At 44.0% G+C, this 23,703-nt stretch overlaps 1 protein-coding gene across 26 annotated transcripts in view; it reads right to left on the bottom strand.

Annotated features, from left to right (window-relative positions):
• Positions 1-23,703, bottom strand: part of EIF4G3 (eukaryotic translation initiation factor 4 gamma 3) — a 226,087-nt gene that overhangs the window by 122,285 nt on the left and 80,099 nt on the right. For 6 of the 26 annotated variants that reach the window (XM_084788155.1, XM_084788154.1, XM_084788157.1 and 3 more), the window contains 4 exons: positions 11,457-11,552; positions 10,045-10,158; positions 6,766-6,798; positions 4,695-4,754 (listed from right to left, as the gene is read on the bottom strand). In XM_084788155.1, the coding sequence (XP_084644281.1) occupies positions 4,695-4,754; positions 6,766-6,798; positions 10,045-10,158; positions 11,457-11,552 (303 nt within the window). Of the gene's footprint in view, positions 1-4,694; positions 4,755-6,765; positions 6,799-10,044; positions 10,159-11,456; positions 11,553-18,441; positions 18,512-23,703 lie in introns of all 26 variants that reach the window. The other 20 variants (XM_084788150.1, XM_084788143.1, XM_084788144.1 and 17 more) reach the window with 7 other exon arrangements.

Below are 23,703 nucleotides of genomic sequence, written 5' to 3'. Positions count from 1 at the left end.
ACCTTTGTTCTATCCTCAAGGCTAATTGTGCCCGGTAAATAAACAGGCATGTGTTCGCATGCATAAACACACTTCCCACACACCATCTCAAAGACCCACTCAAACTATACTGAATTGACACTGTAAAAACAGGCTACTTTGAGCTGCTCTGTCCTCTTAAACATACACATAGGCATACACACACACATATACACATTCATAATAGATACACGCGCATGCACACAACTAGAAAACTGTGAAAAGTGGGAAACACAAATAGAGGTCAAGATTCTTTTCTACACCCCTTCCTAACAACTCAATGGAATATGAATTCTATTTACCAGTGATGTAAGAAATGTAGGCTATTTTTCAGATGAGTGGGCATGGCAGAAAGCCACCAGGTGGGCAATGAAACTGTTAATACTTAAATGAGTGTCAAACAGGTAAGTCTTTTTTTTACTGGCGCCAAAATATTCAGTCTGCACCATCTGCCCCTCCTCTGCTGTCTATCCCTAAACACCACAGTTGAGTCGACCCCTTCAGTGTAACTAACAATTGTCAGAGTTATCTAAAAAGTGCTGTGCTGGTCTGAATAGAAACAGACCCCTTAGACTTGTGTGTGTGAACACTTGGCACATCGGGAGTGGCACAATTCGGAGCTGTGGCCTTGTTGGAGGAAGTGTGTCACTGTGGAGGTGGGCTCTGAGGTCTCACATATGCTCAAGCTAGGTCTAGTGCGGCAGCCATGCTTCCTGCCATGATTGAGATGGGACTAAACCACTGAAACTGTAAGTGAGTCCCAGTTAAATACTTTCCTTTATACGAGCTGCCCAGTCATGGTGTCTAAAAAAGACAATTGTCATCACATTTCAAGTGGTCAGTACCAAATGCAGCCAGGAGCTACAGTGACAAAAAGTGTGAGAGGAAACACCCATTACTATAGTAAATCCTACTGACAGTGCTGCCACAGAGGGCTGCATCAGATAGAGGGGACCGGCCATGCCAGGAGGATCTGCTCTGTCAGGAGGAGGAGTCTGGAAGTGAACATCCTCCAAGAAGACTTCAGCCCTAGTTTTACTCTATCTCAAGAAGGGACTGGATCAATTGTTAGGAGCGTGTGCCCAGGTGTGGCCTCAGAGCAGGCCTGAAGCCTTTCTTTACGTTCCTTTATCTACGAACCTGTCCACAGTGACAGACTTATCTCAACAGTCCACTTCTCACTAGCAAAACCTTCAAGCCTGTGATGGGAAAGAAAGAAAGAAAAAGAAAATCACAAGGCAACTGGCTTTTCTCTTACAGCAAAACGAACTGAGCTACCACAGGATCGACCCATTTCAGCGCTCCTCTACAGTGCAGACTGTCCCACATCACTCAGCTAGCTCACAGTCTGCCCACACTAATAGCCAGCCATGCTGAACATGACATATTACTCAGCATTTGCCAATACCACATACACAAAGAGCATGTAACCAGTGCAGAATGATTCTGTGCTGGGAACATTTTGAGATACGAACTCCTCGTTGTTTTTCTCTTAATCAAAAGACCTGTGGGCCGGGCATGGAGCTCTACACCTTTCCTTTTTACTTCCAGCACTCAGAAAGCAGCAATAGGTGGAGACCAATGAGTCTGAAGCCAATTTATCTACAGTGAGTTACTGACCACGGGGAGGGAATGTCGAAACACAATGAGAGCATCTTTCAACGGAAAAAACAAAAATACAAAATACAAAAAAAGTAATACTTGATCTCGATGTGAAACCCAAAAGCAAGATAAGGAGAGTAACATAGGGATCGCCAACCTACACTACACAAATTTCAGTAATCCAATACATCAAACAACTACCACAAGGCAGAGTTCAAATCCCACCTACTACATTGTGCTCATTCAGGTGCACTTCCGCTCTCTCAGCTTCTCATCCATAATACTGGGATTTTCAACAAGAAGGAAAGACAGCCAACATCACTCTATAGTGGCTCAGAATACATCTGCTTCTCCCATAGAAGAAAAGGGTTAATGGTGAAAGGGCTGCGGTTACAGAATGAAAAGATGGGAAAACCTAGGCCAAATGAGGCCCTGCCTCAAACACATGCACACTGCTGCTGCGTGCCTTGCTGGAGCAGTGCCCTCCTGACAAGACTGAACAGTTAACTGCAGCGTGCCAAGTACAGTTAAGGATCTTGGAAACAAAAGCAAATCCACAAAGCTGACCCCACAGCAGTCTCTTATCTCTATTAAGAACAAACAACAACATGTTCAATATTTAGAAGTCTTGGGATTTGCCCCAATTCACACAACTCCATTTTACACAGGGTAAAAAAGTATAGCTTCTAACTACATGGGGCGATGTTTTCTTTTCACAAGGATCCCTGCAAATGGTTATCAAAGGACAACTCACTTGTCTCACACTGACCAAGCATGGCATGCCCCACAGTCATAAGGAATAGTCTCTGATATAGATTTCTTTGTTTGTTTGTTTGTTTGTTTGTTTGTTTTTGAGATAGGGTTTCTCTGTGTAGCCTTGGTTGTCCTGGACTCTAATTGTAGACCAGGCTGGCCTCGAACTCACAGAGCTCTGCCTGCCTCTGCCTTCACAGCTGCTGTGATTGCCCGACTTGATGTAGATTTCTTTACAAAATGTAAAAGGATATAAATGACAAGAAGTAGCCACTAATGAAAGAGAGACAAGAAATCTAATTGCTAGTCTCAACATCTTGGGCTGGGTGGCTTGGGGACACTTTTTGAGTTAAGAATTCTACCGTGCACTCTGGTTGGCCTACAGCTTGGAATACACCTGCCTCAGCCACCCAAGCACTAGGGCAATATGTAGCTCCTGGCCAATCCTAAAGCTAAGTCTCTTTTTGGCGGTGAGGGTGGGGGCCGAGAGGTTTCCCTCTGTGGCCCTTGCTGTCCTGGAACTGTGTAAATAGACCAGGCTATCCTTGAACTCAGAGATCCGCCTTCATCTGCATCCCGAGTGCTGGGATTAGATGAACACTACTATGCCTGGCTTCGAAGCTAATTCTAAGTCTTGCTTTTAAAATATCTGGCTAAAAAGCAAAACAAAACAAAATAAAGTAAAACAAAACAAAGAATATAGGGCCAAAGCAAACAACCATAGATGAAAAGCAATTTGTGACTTCAAATTCAGCCTGAAGCACAAGCTGCTAAGACCCAAGGACAAAGACGGACACGAGGTTTTGTTTTAAACGTGTCTGTGTGTGGACTTTGTTTGTCCCTGAAGACCTTTCACTATGCTGCCATCCATGTCCTGTTCTGTGTAACGAACACCTGCTCCTCACCAACTCTCCAAAGCTGTCTTTACCTGATTCTGCAGGTGAGGAGGAGGGACCCATAGACTCATCAAGTCTCAAAGGGGAAGTCTCACCATTTCCATGGAGTGTCTAGAAACAAGAGGGGTAGAACTGACTGGCAATTGGAGGGCAAAGAGTGCTAAACACACTGCAATATAAAGGATGGTTTTCCACAACTTATCACCCCACACATTCCCTATAGTAAAACAGATTTCCTGTGAAGGCAAAACAGCAAACTTTTTCTTTCGACTGACGTCCACTACGTCAGCATTGGTACAAGCACCTCCTGCTTGGAACTGCTGCTCCACTGCTTCCTATCTCCACAGAAATCACTGCTGCTGTGGGAGCTAAGGAGACTGTACTACTTACTTCCTGTTTTCTGGGTCACATACATAGGCCTTGACTCTACAAAATTCTCCCACCTCAATCTCCACCACTGTGTCTGCTAAGACTTCCTTATTCACTGAACTCTATGGGGTAGAATGAAACAGAATGAAAAGACCCTAAGTGGCACTGAGCCAGGAAGAGCAGCCTGTACTCAAGAGTAATACTCTAGGTTCCCATGTTGCACTCCAAAACCTCATCTCAAAAAAATGACCCTAAGAAAATATTTTTCGAGGCTGAAGATACAGCTTAGTTAGTTGCATACTTCCCGAGCACGGGTTCAAACTCAAGCACCATGCAGACCAGGTGTGGGGCACCTTACAATCCCAGCACCAGGAAGGTCAAGTCCTGGGCCTGGAGAGCCAAATTTGGTCCCTCAGATACAGATAAAGGTGGAAGGAAAAAACTGACTCATACATACACTGTGGCACACTCTGACACAAATGAGAATAACTTAAAAAAACAAACACAAGGTAATCTTCAGCTACAGAGTAGGCTACATGCCAACTTGAGGTAGCTACCAGATAACCCATCTGACCAAACCAAAGCAAGCCTTTTCTTGCTAATGAATACAACACACAGGTGTAATTCTCTATTTAGCAGGAAAAAGTTTTTAACGGCTTACTTATCTTGTAAATATATTTTTTTATTTACTCTTTGAGAATATCATCCTGAGATTTTTTTTTTAAGCAATCAGAAAAGGTTGTATATGACACAAGGGGCATGGCTACTAAAGTCAATCTTATGTCACAAAAGTCTCTGAAAGCAAGTCACATACCTCATGAGAAAGTTTTTAAAACGACTGTGCAAATCGATGTTTGTAAGCGCTCAGCACAGCACCCCAACTTGAGGGCCACTATAGGGGATCCCAGGTAGCAGAAACATAGAGCCGTTCGGTTTCTGCTCCACCCCTCAAGAACAGAGAGCTTTTTAGATCAACCATCCTAAGGAAATTGTCACTTCAGTAAGTGGGGCCGAGACTAACACCACTGCTCTGGTTTCAGAATTCGCACCACCTACCAAAAGAGGAGGAGAAGAGCGGCCAAAGGCATTCCTAATTACTGCTACTGGCGGTGTTCCCTGAGAAAAACCAATGTTTAAGAAACACAGAGGTGAGTGAAGAAACTTAACATTACCCCTTACCAAGGAACTCAAAAGGTGTTTTCCTTCTTGCTAGTTAATTCACAAAATCCCACTTCCCTCTCACTCTACTTTTTGGGCAGAAATGCCCTCATTTCTCTCTTAGGAGTATTTGGTCTCACCTTGATTAAAATATAAACTTTGTCTCTGCAGACTTGAATAAATTCTTTAAAATTATATTAACTCTGGAGTTGGAGGGATGGCTCTGTTGTTAAGAGTACTGACTGCTCTCCCAGAGGACCCGCGTTCAATCCCCACCACCTACAAGGTAGCTCATAGCCATCTGTCACTCTACCTTCAAGGGGTCCAGTGCCCTCATCTGGCCTCCAAGAACAACAGTACACACAAATGTAGCCATACAAGCAGGGGAAAAAAGATAAATATAAAAACAATGATAAAGGAACTATATATTTAAGTAGTAGCAAGCACATGTTCCCTCTGACCACTTCATTTGCATTCTTATTCTTACTCTTCTTCACGTTCTTCCTTTTTAAGGCATCTCTGTTAATTCCATTTGAGAGATAAGAAAGTTGAAGCTGAGGACAATAACTTATCCAGAACCCTCAGTTAATAAGGGAATCAAACCTATGTCTGGCTCCTGCCAATATTCTGAAGTGTATCGTCAAGCTAAAAAAATTCCCAAGTTATATTACACACACACACACACACACACACACACACACACACACACACACACACAGCCATCCATGCCATATCCAAGCTTGGAACACCTTAGAATTTGGTGGCCTTGTCTCCTCCAAACTGTTAAGACTATTATTTTAAGTAACAGAGCTTTGTGTTAATTCACTCAATATAACGAAAGATTTAAAGTGACACAACACCAGTTTAATGAGTACTAAAAATTCTGAACAAAACAGTATCATGGGTAAATGCAGGAAAGGTCCTTCTCATGTCTCTCAACACTAACAGGCTGACTAAACACACCTTATTTAGGAGCATCGTGTGTCTGACTGACTGGCTCATGCTGTGTCAGGTGCTGTGTGTTCCTACACGCCTGCTTTCTGCTTATACAGCAGGAGGCTGAAGCTTAGATGGAGACTTGCCTATGTGCACTGGTCACATGCACCCCAATGTCAGCCTCTAACCTGGGCCGTTCCTACTACACCACAGGGAAAGTGTCTCAGAACACTCCATGCCGTACTAGAATGGGGCCAAGGCAACAACTAGAGTCTTTTTGGGTTTTCGAGGCAGGGTTTCTCTGTGTAGCCTTGGCTGTCCTAGATTCACTTTGGAGACCAGGCTGGCCTCGAACTCAACAGCAATTCACCTGCCTCTACCTCTCGAGTGCTGGGATCAAAAGCGTGTGCCACCACTGGAGTCTTCCTTTTCCCCATTGGGTCACCTTTAGTACACGTATACAAGTAATGCAGAAGTGGTTTCTGGTTTTTTAAACTTTAATTCCTATCACATTCTCCATCTTATAGAGTAATAGGTTAAACATTCAGGTTAAGTATGGCATATGAAGAGTTCTGTGCAGCAGATGAATGCACCTTGTTGTTAACCAATTTGTTATGAGTCTGAGTTAGTGATTCACACGTGGCTTTAGAAAGCTACTCTTTTCATTAGTGTCAGTTACAGCAGAGTGTTAACAGCAACCCTTACAATGCTGCCTGCTCCAATAACTTAAATTCATTAGCAAAACCTGTGAGGACTTAATATACCAAAGTTTGACAGCTGTCTAAATTCAAAGTATCTTCTCAAGGGAAGAAAAAAATGTTTTAAGCTTGCTATATAAACAGAGGCAAATGGGCTTGTTAAAAAAAAATAATGTTAAACGAATGAAAAATAAAGCCAAGCGACTCTGACTAGACAGAGACTGCTCTCGAAGAACCATCAGTGTGCTCACACAGGGTGGCAGCATTCTAAGGGTCAGCAGCTACAAAGCCCCACATGTTAGTCAGGGTGACAGTGAGGGGCAAGGGTACAGTACCTGATGATGGGCAGGTCGAGGCCCCGCTGCAAACTGAGAGGAGAAGGGAAAACAGACACAAAAGGAAAGGCACAAAGAGTCAGAAACACAACAGAAACCAAAGTTACACAATATACAACAAAATAAAAAGTAAAACCCACAAGAGTAAAAATAAAAACACAAAACAGTAAAGGCTTTGCTGTAGGACAGTGACAGACAGGCACCAAGATCCACCAGCTACCACCTCAACCCGCCCTCACCTCCAGATAGTTTGTCATTTAGAAGCTGGGAAAAGGCTGTTAAGCTATTAGCGTCTGGGTACTCTTTCACAGGACTAGCGTAAATAAGTTCTTTTAAAAAAAAAAAAAAGGATGCAAAGTTTGAAAGAATAGGTGGTTCTATTAAAACAAACATGAAAATCAAATATGCTGTATGAAACTGTATATAGTTGGAGGACACCAGAAATGTTTTTAGATTACAAACACACAGTAGATAATTATGTCCTCAGGAAATGGAAATACGTGTCAAAGAACAGACTGAGTTTTTCCTTAAATGGGTGTCTGATACACAGGCTTAGAGTGTGTGTGTGAGTACACGAGTGTGGGAGAGAGTGCGTGTATGTGCATGCTCGCGCGCATGTGTTGCAATGCAGTTAACAAGTAAAACTGAACAGTAAGCAAGTCAAAGCAAACAGCCAGTAAAGAAGAGTGTTCTCTAATGTGATCAGTCAATGGCATTACTATAGGATGGAGGAGAGTGGGAAGGAAATGCGAAATTTCGACTCTGCGACTAGGAGCAAACACTGGAAGTTCTACTGAGGGGCCTGCTTGCCTGGCTACCCAACGCTGGCAGTGAGAGAAGGGGCGCCCAAGCCCCCTGTTACTTCTAGCACTTGACATGCACTTCCATTTGGCCTCTTACAACAACTTTTCAATCAGAATTTAAAACAGAACAAAACAACCAAACCTCTAGAATTAAATAATTTATCGAAGCTAAATCTGGATCCCAATAATAATTTTAACTAAAAAGGACAAAGAAAATGCAGCATAAAGCCACACCTGCTGTCAATCCCTGTTGGACTCCACGTGGACTACCCTCTTTAGCAGTGAAAACACCATGAGAGCTGTTCTGAGTACAAAGCAGCAGGGTTTTTAGTCACCATACTTAAGGACTACATAAATATGTGTGTCTTGGAAGCCCTTGTGCCTTCACAACCACAGAGGAAGCAGGCTGCAGACCGACTTGAGTGCTGCTCACCTCCGCTTAGCAGCTCACTCATCCATCCACAAAACAGACCGTGCAGCTTTGGGACTTTCCCCACTGGGCTACTCCACAGTGAAAATACCCAACACAGCTGCGGAGCACACCTCCCCAGCATGGAGCCCACTGACCTAAGAAATCCTACCTCAGAAACTACAATGTCAGCAAGTGTTCAGAAAAGCACCTTGATGGTCTGTGCTTGCTCAGGGTGTGTTTAGAAAAGACCCAAGTTTGGCATATAGGCTTTTCAGGATGACAAACGGTGGCAGCTAGGGTCTTCTAGAAATTTCTCCTCTTCAAAGAAACAGGTTTTAAATTCATAGAACAGAACGAATCATTCCTCCACCATGGGCACCAAGTTTTGAGGTTAAGCAATACCATCCATATGACAAGAAGGGAGAGGGCAGAAGGGGGAGATCCCTGCATGACACATTTGAAGAAAACAAGAGACAGGGGCCACTTCAAACACCGAGTCCAGCACAGGGGTGCCCAACTTAGTGCTCTGGAGAAAGGTCCTCATTTCCAAGGCTCTAACAAAAAAGTCCAACTTTAGACAACAGCCAAGTTCCAATCAAGAAAGAACTATCTTACAAAAGTATGCATATATATTTGTGAAAAGAGAACCCTAACTAAAGCAGTGCAAAGGCCCTGGAGTCCCTGAGCTGCTCTGTACTGGTCCTGAGGGCTGTGGGGTTGTCTTCTGGAGTGTTACCAATCTGACCTAGGGACGGCTGTAAGCAACAGAACAAACTGTAATCACTGCTGGCTCATGTTAAAAATAAAAGTTTCTTCTTTTCAAAGGCAGCACTTGGAGGTGGTGAGGACTGTAGGTATAAAGGAGAGCAGCTGCACGTGAACTGGGGTCCAGGGTTAAGACCACCTGGGTGCCCACGCCCTGCTGGGCAGAGTTGGTAGCTGAGGATGGCCAATGGAACAGTCACAGGTTACTACAAAAGCCAAGTTGTTCCTGCCCCAAGTTAGACTTCTAATAGCTTCACTATTTTTCTCAGACTATTAAAACTAAAACTAAAACAAAAACTGCAGTTCCATCAAGAAAGTGGAGCAGATGGGCAGCTGTCAACATTTTTAAATGTGGAACAATAGTCTCCATATTATGAACCTAAATTGGACAGTACGTATCGATCAGAAATACAGACGGGAAGAGAAGCTGAGGGAGGAAGGGGGCACTTGAAGCCAGTAGGATTGAAAAAGCAGGTGCCCAAGAAGAACAGAAAAAGCTAGCCTACGCACTGCCACTGACCTACTGAAGCAGAAGAGAATGGGGTACGCTGCCATCGCTCAACAGGCTGCAGGGCCCCCCCTCAACGCAGCCTCAAGCCTCTCCTTGCCGGGCCAAGCAGCTGAAGGACAAATGAGACTAGACCATGGCAACTTGGAATGGAAACAGAAAATGCACTCCTGCCAAGTTTCATGCCCAATTTGACCCTCCCGGCACCAACACAAATAAAATAAAAGCTATCAGACCCAAAGCAATATGCAAGAATAGTCTGTGCTCTGCCAGTCTTGCACTTGCTTTGGGCATGTAATGGAATGTGCTATGTGTGGCTTCTAGTAAAGTGGTGGTAATGGTCACTACTGGAGGAAATGGCAAAAAATTGCAAACAGGATAGTAGCTGAAGAGTTTATGACCACAGGGGAAAAATGGCTGATAACTACAGATAATTGCTCCCTTAATAATCAATTATAAAATGGAAAGGGTAGACAAGAAGCCTTGAAATTTATCTTTTAAATTCAAATTATTGTTTAGATTCAATTCTGAAAGGGATATTCCAGTTCACATTTAAAATAAGGGGAAAAGTGTAAAGCCCAAATTATTCCTGTCTAATTCCCAATAGAGGACCCACCCAATTGGTTAGAGTTTTCCCACTGCCCCCGGCAGAAACTAGCACGCCAGGTTGGGCTTCCGGAGGAGAAGCAAGCAATGCATTTCTGTTCATCAGCCAATGTGTGGATGTGGTCAGAAATAGTGTGCCAGAGGCACCGCTGCCTGCAAGAAGTACAGTTTGTTATATTGCTTACAATGCAGTATTTTATCCAGCCTCTTCCAGCCAAGGACCTGTAAACGGGAGTCTGTTCCAAAACCTTCCTCCTCTTCCAGTTGTCTGTGCAATGTATTGGCACTGCTCTGCTGGGCTGTCGAGAAAACTGGTTTAGAGATGCAGCTCTTCACTCAGGTCCTGCACAAGCTCTAACCGTGGACTGTCACTCTGACTATCTTCCCCAATCGTTAAAACGGGGACAGGAGGGAGAGGGCCGCAGAGTTCTCTGCAGTAAGAGCTTACCATGGCATCCCATGATTAACAGTCAGGACAGGGTGGGGTCTACCTATATTGATCTGCTGGGATCTCAGGCCCACTCCAATAGCCACGTATCCACATCCCCAAAGCGCTCTCAGAACAACACTTGCACCAGACATTGGGTTCACCGTTTCAGCAAAAAAGGAGACAAGCAAACAGGCAACAAGGACTTGAGTTCCACAACTCTAAAAATGGTTTCTCCGACCAGTGGGAGAAGCAGGATCTAAGAACAGGTGTTGGAGAAGAAGGCACCGAGGGAGAGGAAGGCAGAAGAGGTGAGAAGGACAGTCTAGACACTCTAGTTCTTTAAGCAAGTCTCTGGAACATTTCAACAGTTCAAACTTCATGCATGAAACCAAATGAGCAGGAGCTAATGCAATGACCTTCCTGCACTACAAGCAAAAAGCGGGGTTGGGGTGCAAAAAGAAGATCCCTGTATTCCAAGAATACACAGAGCTCAAGAACAAAGAGGACGGGAGGCACAATGAGATGTTACAGAGACGCCTTCTGCCCAAAGCTACTCATGCAGGGACGGAAGCGACACTAAGGGCCGGACAGCAGAAGCCACTGTGCGCTGTGAGGCAGAAGGGTGACCTGGGCTCCATCTCAGCACGTGTGGCAATGCACATGAGGGTGAACAAGGAGGATGACTGCACGTACACCTGTGTGACAATCAATTTACCACTGAAGGAACGGATACACTTGGGTGGATATCATGCATGTGATCAGACTGCCCAACGGTTGGATCGGTCTACTGACCCTGGTCAGAAAGCCTACTTCCCCCAGCAGTCTGAGGCTAGCCCGTCAAACCCAATTGGCTGCTAATGTCGCTATACTTCACTCTTCTGATTCTGATCAGTGCAAGTAAAGCAGGAAGAACTTCACGGAGGGAAACCTGATATAACAGACTGTGTAGAAGGAACTTCATGGCACAGATCGACCTTTCCCTCCCTAAGAAATGTCAATGGCCACTGCGTCCAAGCTGCTCCAAGTGCAAGTGCAAACCAGTAACAGCAGTGACAGTGTGGTGGCAGTGATGATGACCATGGGGAGTCTTCCCCAGAACAAAGTGAGCATTCACTACAAGACCACAGCGGCTACACAGAAAAGCCAGAGCTGCCTCTGCTTACTTACCGGAGACCGGGCCTGAGGTTGTGAATTCATTGTCTGAGGGGCTTGAGGATAGACCAATGTAGCTGGACCCGCATTCTGTCCAGAGGGATAAGGGGTCTGTCAGAGAATGGGGAATAAAACATTAAAAAAAAATATATATATATGACACACCGACTAAAATCCAACATTCTTTTAAAGCTTACTGAAGTGGTTTGCACTGGGGTCTGCAGTTCTGTTGTTAAAGTTTCAAGGTGATCATAATGTTGAGCAGCAGATGGAAGCAGCCAGTGTGAGCCTCCTGACAGCTATCAGCAACCCAACTCTAGGTACAAATTGTACAAACCAGGAGTGCAGTAGACTCGCTGGAACTTCATCAACTTCTAGTGCGTGTGTGCGCGTGTGTGTGTGTACATTGTGGGGGAGGGGGCTGTGCATGTGGAGGCCAGCGGCTGATGGGCAATGAATGCTTCTGCACAGTGACCCATTCTCCAACCAGTTCCACCAGAGACAGAAGGCCAAACACTACCTTTAGTTATTTCCTTATTCAAATTGTATTTAACCTAGCCACAAATTGAACAACAGGGCAGTTACCTGGTCATGAGTACTGAGTATTAAGTAGTCAATAATTAGATGAAACTCTACAAACTGATTCAGGCTTTACTGTTTATCTAACCAAAAATTATTTTCATCATATACTACACTGAAAGGCTTGATCATATCAACTTTTTTAAAAGCTATGCGATTTCTTATCAGTTTTAGCTGATAGAGATCAAAAAGGTATGTCTTCACACATTTAAAAAGTTTGAAAATATCAAAGCCAGCATGGTGACGAAACGTTAAATCCCGTACTTTAGGGGGGTAGGTGCAACAATTGGGAGCCTGAGACCAGCCTGAAGTAAATAGCAAGAACTGTGTCAAAGGCATAAGATCCAGCCGGGCATGGCGGCACACGCCTTAATCCCAGTACTCGGGAGGCAGAGGCAGGTAGACTCTGTGAGCTCTTTTGTGAGCTCGAGGCCAACCTAGTCTACAAAGGGAGTCCAGGGCAGCCAGGGCTACACAGACAAACCCTGGAAAGAGAGGGGGGGGGGAAGGGAGGGAGAGAGAGGGAGGGACGGGGGAGGGAGGGAAAGAAGAAAGGAAGAAAGAAAGAAAAAGAAAAAATATAAGATGCCATGTATCAATGTATCAACAGACAAAAACATCCTATTGCTCAACCACAGACTCTTCAGAGCACAGAAAAGGAACCTATTGATTTTTTTAAAGATTGTTTATCTGTTTAGTGTTTATGAGTGCTTTATCTGCATGTACACCTGCATGTCAGAAGAGGGCATCAGATCACATTATAGATAGTTGTGAGTCACCATGTGGTTTCTGGAATTGAACTCAGGACCTCCGGAAGGGCAGGAGGCACTCTTAACTGCTGAGCCATCTCACCAGGCCCAACTCCACACACTGCTTTTTCATGGACTACGCTAGAAATATGTTGATGGCCATTAGTGACTCGCCTGTCCAAATTTTAATAATGTCTCCAATACACTGGCCAACAAAGGGCACACACAGCCAACAGAAGAGAAGACCATGAACTAGCATTCAGGGGCGAGGCATTTTTATTCGTAATAATAGGACACATCTAACCAGAGGAACTGTCAATGCTCTTCTCAACAAAACTGCATCAACGCTTCCTATTATAACATCACACTAATAGTTTTATTTTCCAGTATTTCAGGCTTCTGCTCTAAACATACTGAAAAAACAAAAGAAAAAAATCCTTTTCCTTTTTATATAGACTGAATGTGTGGAAAGAGCCAACTCATGCTGCATACAAGTCACTTTTGTTTAAAAGTATAGCACAGTGGCTGGTACAGGCACGCGCACGCACACACGCACACACACACACACACACACACACACACACAGAGCATAGTGTCTGAGGCAGACACACAAACTTCTGTTACAACATAAGATCCTGTGCCCTCAGCAACATGGTGTTGTTCATCAGTGGTGCTGGGTCAAAGAATTCTGCTAGCAGCTCTTTCATGGGGCGTTTGTCCTCCCACTATGAGCTGAGCAGTGTTAGCAGCAGAAGCCTCCACATCCGTTATTTCTTTTCTGCATTTAAAGAATGATTAATCCAATTATTTGACAAACTTAACTCACTACTGTTTTACTAAAAATTATGCAAGCACTTCAACATCCTATTTAATATTCACTTTATTTTTCACTATGTGAGTATGTGTCTGTGTGTGGTGCATGCATGTGTGAATCTGGTTAACTGTAGAGTCTAGAAAAGGGTGCTGGACACCCTGGAGCTGAATTATGGGTAGCTGGGAGCCTCCTGATGCGGGTCCTGGGAACTGATCCTTCCATGCTATGCCAAAGTAGTTTGTGCTCTGAACCACTGATCTCTCTCCAAGTCCAAAGCAGCCTGTTCTTGAATTTTAACTTGTTTCTTTATTCTAGAGTGTGGGATTCCTCCCGCATGTGCTCCTGTGTCACTGCCTGCATGTGGAGGTCAGACGTTGGTTCTCTCTTTGCCCTATGTGTATCCTGGGAAGGGAATTCTCGTGCATCAGGCTTGGTGAGCCTAATAGCAACTGCATAGAGGGCCAGGGACAGATTCATGAGGAATCATTTCAAGAATTACTGGTGATTTTGATAACTCTCCCTTTATAAAGACTGTCAAAGCCACCCCAGGACGTTCACAGGCTGAAACTCAGGGTAGGACAACTGCCCTCAGATTTAATATCCGGCACTAGAATATAGGGGCGGAAGTACTACACATGCGAACCATCACAATTATTTAGTCCAGTCCTCCCAAAGAATTGCGCAGGCGCACTGCACTTCCTGTGCACAGTGAACCTAACCCACAGTCCTTACAGAGGATGACTAAGACTTCCCTTAGTTTAATGTTTCGATGAACATTGGTGTGTGCCTTAATAAACTGCTGACACAGTGCAAGTGAAGACGGGCCAGCCACAGAAATCCTTAGTCACTTACATAGAATTTTTAAGCCTATTAACAACTATTTTTAAAACAGTGATTTCAACAATTTCACTGGAATATGAGATAAACAAAACCACACAAGTGTGTGACCATGCCTATCAAGAGAGTTACTCTTAAGAAGTAGGTAAATGTACATGTAGATTTGTGGGGAAGAGAATCCTGAGTTCAAGGCCATTCTGGGCTATAAAATGAGTTTAAGGCTAGTCTGAACAACTAACTTACTGACACCTAAAGCTCATTATTTGTTCTTTGAAACAAATATTTAGTTCAGAACAATGTTTAATCCTAGATTTTTAAAGAAGCTTTTAAAAACATGTATGTGCTTATTACGTGTATGCCCGTGTGCACACCACGGCATATGACAAGTTCAGAGGAAAATCTGTGGCTGTCAGTTGGTTCCATCTACCATGTGGGTGCAGGACTGACTAGGTATCAGGCTTGGCAGCAAGCACTTTACCTACTGAGCCATCTTGCTTCCCCAGGCTCAGATATTTTAATAATCAAACAGGACCAATATGTGATCTATCAATATAGGAAAGGAGCAGATGTAGGATCACAGCTAAACTATAGGCATTGTTGGAATTCCTTTCCAGTGGTGTCCAAGTCAGGTAGGTCCCACTGACTGGGAAATCAATCAGATTACATGCAATTAAAATTCTAGACGAGCACAAAATTCCTATTGAATGGTACTGACTACAAAGCACTGCATTAGAAGTCACCTCAGACAGTACATGATGGCTTGTGCTTCTGATCTCAGGAGGCAGAAGCAGGTAGATCTCTGTGTCCACATAACAAGTCCAGGCCAGCCAGAGACACACAAAGAGAGCCCTGTCTTTAAATGAAATAGAATAATAACTCAGAAAAACACACTGCACAGTTCATGTTGTGCTGTCTTTCTACACAGCATCAAGCACTCACTGTGCATGGTGTGAGTGGCCTGGCGTGGAGCGCCAACATCCCCATTCAGCGAAGCACAAGGCAAACACACAGCACTGTACTTTCTCTTAATGAATCCAGGTGGCCTCTGCCTTTCAAGATAATCAGGAACTCATGGTAGTGGGGTATACATGGTGAACCTCAGAGAGTAGAGACACCCGAATGTCAAAGGAGTGTCAATCATAACAACTCTTTGTTTCCCAGAGTGGAGAGCGGTTGTGAGCTCTGGCTCTCGGGGTTCCTGCCCTCCAAACCAGCACAATCACACCCCACAGCACACGGGGCAGGGCCCCTCCACACAAGGGAGCGCATGAGAATCACAGAATGAACACTCCTACCAGTCCTCAGTAGCAAGGAAATCCAGCGAACTCATAACTGGGCCTGCTATAGCCTCTTAACAAGGAAAAGGTTCTCACACAAAAATCTAACAATGAATTTATCAGTGATGGCACTAAAATGTCTATTTGAGTAGAAAACAAAATGATATGGTACCTAATTGCTTTCTAGAGAATAAGGAGGATATATTGTATTCCCGTTCTGTACTTAAATACCAAAGCTCCCATCAAACGTCAACAGTAGAGCAGTAGTACAGGAGAGGATACAGGAAAGCACTCGCTGCAGGCTTTCCATTATGGCTTCCATCTTGCAATACTAAAAAAACATTAAAACAAAATAAATCCCGCCCAAGTTATATATAGACCATGGCTGAGCTAAGTCCACAGAGCCTGCGGTGTAACATGACTCCCGAAGAGCTCACCCTAAGAAAAGCAGACATCATGTGAGCAGGTTCAGAGAAGAGCTGAGTCACTCACCCCTGGCTCTCCACTTGATTCCCAGAAACTCGATGGAAGCAACAACTACTATTCCTTAACTTTCAGCTGCTCTTCCCATTCCCACCAGTGAGTCAGTTTCCTACCAGGCCCAAAATGGTACCCGTCATTTCTGTGAAGATCAGCTTAAGCATCTCAGGGCTCTGCCAATCTTAGCAATACAAAAACAGCTAGCACACTAGAGGCTGGCCAGGCCACTCTCTATTTTGGAGTTGATCTGGAAGCAAGTATCAGGCATTCTGCATGGCTTGTCACTTTGACATGACCAATACATCCCTAAAGATTCATTCCAGGCATCCTGAGGAGCAAAATTGCTTCCCTTTCCCTGAGGATGCTCATTACATCACCAGTAAGCAGCATTTAGTTCACAAAGTCTTCTTCCTCAGGTCAGAGTAAGAGAGGCCTCCAGGCAAGTGTATAGAATTGTGCTCAGTTGTTGACAGCAGTGAGATGGAGAAAAAGATGTCAGGTGTACAAGCTATTCACACCTGTAAAATGTAAATTGTTGCAGGCGGTGGTGAAGTAGTAAAAATGTACAAAGGGTGCAGGAGAGATGGCTCAGCAGTTAGGAGCACTGACTGCTCTTCCAGAGGTCCTGAGTTCAGTTCCCAGCAACCACATGGTGGCTCACAACTATCTGTAATAGAATCTGACTCACTCTTCTGCTGTGCATGAAGACAGAGCACTCATATACAGAAAATAAATCTTTTCTAAAACATACAAAGCAGTGACTTTCACTGGGATGTTTCCAAGCAGCTTCAACAATGACATCAAAGCAAACAATGACCTTCCAGTCTTCAGTGTCAGAGAGCAGCATCTTGGGGAGGCACAAGGTGCCACACAAAACACTGAGATCTAAAAGAGGAGAATTATGTCACCTAAGCACCAAGTCAGAGCAGGGGAAGAAGTAAATGAGGCAGACCGAGGTGAAGCTGGAGAATGAGGTTTTAGGGCCAAACTAAAATCCTGTGTCGAGGGAAGCAGGAATTGTCTCAGAAGATGCTCAGCAAAGCAGCATTTGTTGTCCTCAGATGTGTTTAACGAGGAGAACTATCACACAAAAGCTAAGCCAGGACAGAGGGAGGAATGCGACAAAAGGCTACAGTAGTAGTTCAAGTATGTAGTACCTGCAGTGAACCTGGACCAAGAAGTTGAAGAGGATAAATAATATACTAAGTAGGGTGAACAAGATGGCTCAACAGGTAAAGGAGCTTGCTGACAACTTGGGTTTAATCTCTGGAACACACAAAATGTAAGGAGAGAACCAATTCCCACAGGTGTGTGTGTCACACAGAAACACATTCTTGCACTGAAAGCTGAGAACTGTAAATGTTAATTGTATTCTGGCTCGACTGTTGTCTGGGAGGCCTGCTGCCTCCTTCTGCTAACCTAGGCCTAGTGCTGGAAGCTTCTAGCCTCTGTACAATCTAACCAAGGCCTACAATGTTTTCAGACTCTGAGAATTAACTGCTTAAGAAGCTCACCCTTACTTGAACTTTCTGAGCTTTGGGCTGCTGGTTCAAGTCAGCTGTTCTGGCTCAAACTCTTCTCCAAGCTGATTTATTCAATCTGGCTTCTCTCTCAGCCTGGAATTGCTCTGCTTGGCCTCAAACTAACTCAGCAATCTGCTCGAATCTTCTGGCTTCCTCTCAGTCTCTGGCTTGTTCCTTCTTCACATGAGTTCTCTCTCTGCAGCCCATCTCTCTGTTACTGTCCTGGTCAAACTGCCTCCAAAATAGCATCCCTTTCCTCTCTTGTTGTGAGAGTTGGGTGAATCTTGTCAGATCTTCTCTGATTTTGTCACCTTTTCTGCCACTCAATTACTGTCAGACATGGGTGTTTCCTCCTACAAACTTACTTTACTTTCATTTGGGATTAAAGGCAGGTACCACCATGCCTGGACCTAAGCTTTTCTTTACCTGATACTTGCTCTGTTCCAGGCTGGCCTTGAACTCAGATCTGCTTGCCTCTGTCTCCTGGATTAAAGGCGTGGCTGTTTTCCAGCTGGATCGCACAGACCTAGAAGGTCTTTGGATGTCATCTCTTGCCAGCGCAGCCATGCTCTGAATTTAACATTCCCCTACAGAAAACTGTAAGTATTAAAGCAGGAGGACCCTCTCAGCAAGCAAGCCCTAACATCCGTGAGGGCAGCATGGAATTGAATGACCAAGAGTAAAGCACTGGGCCAGAACCCTCCTGACCATCGGCCTGGTGCCACTGTCCAGCCAGCCTACCTCTCCAGAGCACATCAGAATCCTTCTGGTTTGAGGCCTTCTCAGCAGACTGCGTTCCTGATGTGGATTTCTTAAAGGTAATGAATAAACCTATTCGTATTATGTTAAACTTTAACTGTGAAAACAAAATCCCCCCCACAAAAACTGGAGAAAATGGACCATATGTGGAGCAAGAGCAAATGGGAGTGGGGGTGGGGGCTGCAGGCGCAGGGGCACTTAGGCAAAAAAAATAAAATAAAATAAATCTTTAGAGTAGGATGAGGGAGCAGGCAGGTGGCTCACTGGACAGTACTGACGACCCCTTCCCCTCCTAAGTTGTCCTCTGATCTCCACACACAGGCTGTGGCTGTGGCACATGCACGCACATATTCATACAAAAAAATAAATAAATAAAGTGTAATTAAAACATTACAATGAAGTAAGAAGATGGATGATGTCAAAGAATGAGACATAAATTCTTGAATATTGAGTTTATTTCCTGACAGGTACATATCTAATGATACAAAAGTCTCTCTGAATTTTGGTTTCTGTTTTGAGGCAAGGTTTCTTGAGGCAAGGTAGCTGTCCTGTAACTCACTAAGTGAGGAAATATGAAGTGAGTACAGAATCTTTGTCTTGTTCCTAATCATTTCAGTTCTGTCTTAGGCTGGGTTTCTATTGCTGAAACACCATGACCAGCAAGCAAGTTGGGGAAGTGAGGGTTTATTCAGCTTACACTTTCAAGGCATTGTTTACCTCTGAAGGAAATCAGGACAGGAACTCACACAGGGCATGATCCTGGAGACAGGAGCAGATGCAGAGGCTACGAAAGCATACTGCTTACTGGCTTGCTCAGCCTGCTTTTTTATAGAGTCAGAACCACCCTCCAGAAATAGCACTACATACCATGAGCTTGGTCCTCTCCAACTGATCATTAATTTTAAAAAATGCCTTACAACTGTGTCTCATGGAAGCATTTCCTCATCTTAGACTCCTCCTTCTCTGATGACTCTAGCTTGTGTCAAGTTGACACAAAACCAGTCAGTACAGGTTCATCATTAAGGAAGACACTCACTGTAGCTTCAATAATGTTGAGGTAGTCTCCTTCTACTTTTGGTTAACTGAGCTTTCCTGTCATAGCAGGCATTGGGAAATGTTTCTGTGTCAGCTGAACTGACCACTGTTTGTCACTCTTTATGCTCATGGCATAGGCTGCATGCAATGATCAGTTTTCAATACTGAATCACACTTGCATCCCAGAAATAAATCCCATGGTAGTGGTGTGTAAATCTTAAAATACAGTGTATAAAAAGCCACTTTATAGAGCTGGAGAGAAATCCCACAGAAGAAAAGACAACATAAATGTATGTGTTCACTGGTGAGCAAGTTTCATATGCTGGAAACCTTAGAAAGGCTGTGGATACATCTTAGAAAAATCATAGAAAGGCTTTAAAAAGGCATCTCAGAGGAACAGAGCTTGCAGTTTATCACAAAGCCCTGACAGATGAGGGGAAGGGCCACCCATAGGTATCTTGCTCTATCTCCACCCCATACACACACACTCCACACACAAAACATCAGTTAAGTGGGGTGCAAAACGATTGTAGAGTTGCAGCTATCTGAAGAGAAAAATAGAAAGCTTCATTTACAAAGTATTTTTAAAAATAAAATGCCAAAGTGGTGACTAAACTAAAAAACTGAAAGACTCAAACAAAGAAAACCATAAAAGGTTGCCAACAGAAGTTAAGGAATGGACAGAAAGACGCTCCCTTCTGACGAACCTCGACACCAATCTCACCCACGTGATCTACGCATTCGGTGCAATTACCAACAAGGTCCAGTGACCTCTAGAAACAGTAAGCTCATCTGAGTGCTGGTGTGAAGTGTCCAAGGACTCCAAACAGCAAAGAACTAAAGCAGGCTACAAAAATTAAGCTGGGTAGCTCACGCTCCTCCTTCACTTGAAATTTTATCATAAATCTATAAAAACCCATCAGAGTAATGCTATTTTAGTAACAAGACCACTGACAAAGACTGAGGTGAGATGCCCGGGAAAAAACCCTCCTATACATGGGAAATGTTTCTGAAGAGGGTACCAAGACCATTCAAAGAGGAAAGGACAGTGTTTGTTCTTTGGTTTTTTTGTTTTTTTGTTTTTTTGTTTGTTTTAATTAAAAAAAAAGGTGCTGCGTGAACTAGAAACACACAAACATGATAGTGATGGTGTGGGCTGGGCTCAGTGGATGAGCGGGTCCCCATGCTAATGCCCACCAACCCAAGAAAGGATGAATATAGGCATCTACCTCTATCTCGTTTGTACCACACACAAAAGCTAACTCAAAATGGGTCAAACACCAGCCAGGGGGTGGTGGCACATACCTGTAATCCCAGCACTGGGGAGGCAGAGGCAGGCGGATCACTGTGAGTTGGAGGCCAGCCTGGTCTACAAAGCGAGTTCAGGACATCCAGGGCTGCACAGAGAAACCCTGACTCAAAAAACAGAACTAAACAAAAGGTCTGGAACACATTCCTTGACTATTTTGGGGCTGGAGAGATAGCTCAGAGGTTAAGAGCACTCGTTGCTCTTCCAGAGGACCTGAGTTCAATTCCCAGCAACCACATGGTGGCTCACAACCATCTATGGTGAGATCTGGTACTCTCTTGTGACACACGGGCATACATACAGGCAAAACAGTATATACGTAATTAATAAATCTTTTAAAAATTTTTTTGAATGGGCCAAACACCAAACTGTAAGATCTACAGGGGGCTGGAGAGATGGCTCAGAGAGTAAAAGCACTATCTGCTCCTCCAAAGGGCCTGAGTTCAATTCCTACCAACCACAGGGTGGCTCACAACCAACTATAATTAGATCTGGTGCCCTCTTCTGGCCTGCATGTGTCCATGCAGGCAGAACACTGTATGTATGTATGTATGTATGTATGTATGTATGTATGTATGTATGTATGTATAAATGTATAAATAAATAAATAAATAAATAAATAAGAAATATGCAAATTTGAGACCACTAGTAGGGGACAAAACCACTTTAAGACACTGGTACAGATCAACAACTTTCTGGATAGGACTGTCACGGCTTCAGAAACAACAGCACAAACTGACAGCACCAAGGAAGAGGCCTCTGCACACAAAGGAAGCCGTAATACAGTGTGAATCCAGCCTACAGTCTCCCAGACGCTCATCAGGGGTCAAATAGTCCACAATATAAAGAACTCATAATTTCAAACACCAAAAAGTAGCCAATTCAACCAGGGATGGCAAGATGGCTCCAAATGTCAGGCAGCCACTGCTCAGCCTTGGTGACCTTCAGAAACATGTAATGATGGAAGGTGAGAGTCAACTACACAGACAACCTCTGGCCTCCCCATGTGCACCCCCAACACCTCAGAAAAGCCTATATATATATCCACAGAAGCTGATTACCTGCTTAGCAGTGGACTAATTCCAAATCCACAGAACAGACTAAGGACTGACTCACAGAGAGGCAAGAGAGCAGAGGGGGCCACTGGCCAGACCCCCTTGCACACGGACTCTATGGCGTCCTTAATGAAGGCCACTGAGAGGTTCTAGAAAAAGTTCACTGATTAACCTCCTTGTGTACAAGATGCACCAAGGTCACTTACTTGTGTGACCTGAGGGACTTTCTGGACTTTGCCTGAGGGGCGAGTTCTGGGATCTTTTTCAACAAGTGGCAGTAGGAAGGTGCTTGCCCTGGCATGCATGTGTCCATGCAGGCAGAACACTGTATAAATAATAATTTTTTAAAAAGATATACAAATCTGAGACCACTAGTAGGGGACAAAACCACTTTAAGACATTGGTACAGACCAACAACTTTCTGGATAGGACTGTTACGGCTTCAGAAATAACAGCACAAACTGACAGCACCAAAGAAGAGGCCTCTGCACACAAAAAGCTGAGCTCCATCCCCAGGACCCACACAAAGGGGAGGGGGCAGGACTAACCCAGAAAGTTTCCTCTGAGCCTACACATGCACACAACCTGCATGTACATACACAATTAGAAACATGAATTAAGAAACAAACTATACACAGCAATTAAAGTGAAAGTCACATTAGCAAACAACATGAAACAACAAAAATTGCATCAATGCCTGTAGTAAAAATAAAGCATTTAAAAAAAAAAAAAGAGCCCTTGAAATCTGCTATTGAAATTCAATACCACTGGCTTTAATGCCAGCATTCAAACTGGCCTTGAGCTCCTGGAGATCCCAGCATCCCCACTTCATTATTTTTTAAATGAGGTGCTGGAGAAATGACTCAGTCAGTCAAATGCTCACTGAGCCTCCCTTTCAGACATGCATTTTTATTAATTTTTTTACTTTTTATTTGTTATTTTTTTAGTTTGTCAAGACAGGGTTTCTCTGTGTGGCATTGGCTTTGTAGACCAGGCTGGCCTTGAACTCACAAAATCTTCCTGCTTCTGCCTCCCTGAGTTCTGGGATTACAGGCTCAAGACACCACACCCAGGCGATTATGTAGCGTTTTTGTTTGTTTTAAAGGCAGGGTCTCACTATTTAGCCCAAGTGGGCCTATGACTCAGGACAACTGTTGAGTGCTGGGTTTACAAGCATATACCAGCACACATAGCATCTAAGGCTGCCTTTATGCCACAGGAAACTGAGAACTCTTATATTCTGGATGTGCTGGAGGGCCCCTTAGCCCGCAAAGAATTTTTAGTTAGCTAACAGAAGGAAACTCTTCCCGCGCGGTTGCTCTGCTCCTCTCCAGGCCTCTGCTCACACAGCACTCCAGCGGAGAGGTCATTCATTTCTGAATGAAATGCTTTTCAACACCAGGGACGCTGTACAAATGCACAGGGCTGTGTTTTAAATACTACTCTCTGCCACAAATACTACTCTCCTTAATTGTGGCTTGTGGAAAGTTCTGAATGAATATTTTAGACAATTTGACCCTTAAGGCACACTACGCACTTAGTCCACATTAAAGCCATCCAATCACTCTTACTGTTACAGAGAGCTAATGAGCTCTGCCCTCAAAAGACTGAAAAAGCTTTAGTCATTCCTAAGCACCCACTGCGACAGCTCTACTTGTCACCTCCAGCAACCAAAGTCAAAATATTTATCATTATCAACAGATCCTAGAATGTGGCAATTTTGAAAGCAAACTGATTTCACACCATACTCTAAAAGCTGAATCCTAATAACAGTGAAAAAAACAAACAAACAAAAAATCCTAGTCTCTTGGGCTGTATTTCTTTAAATACTCTAAAATCAGCTAG

This window comes from Acomys minous (assembly GCF_964271855.1).
Source record: "Acomys minous genome assembly, chromosome: 6".
In the NCBI taxonomy this organism is placed as follows: domain Eukaryota; kingdom Metazoa; phylum Chordata; class Mammalia; order Rodentia; family Muridae; genus Acomys; species Acomys minous.
This window is presented reverse-complemented; position numbering and strand designations above follow the sequence as displayed.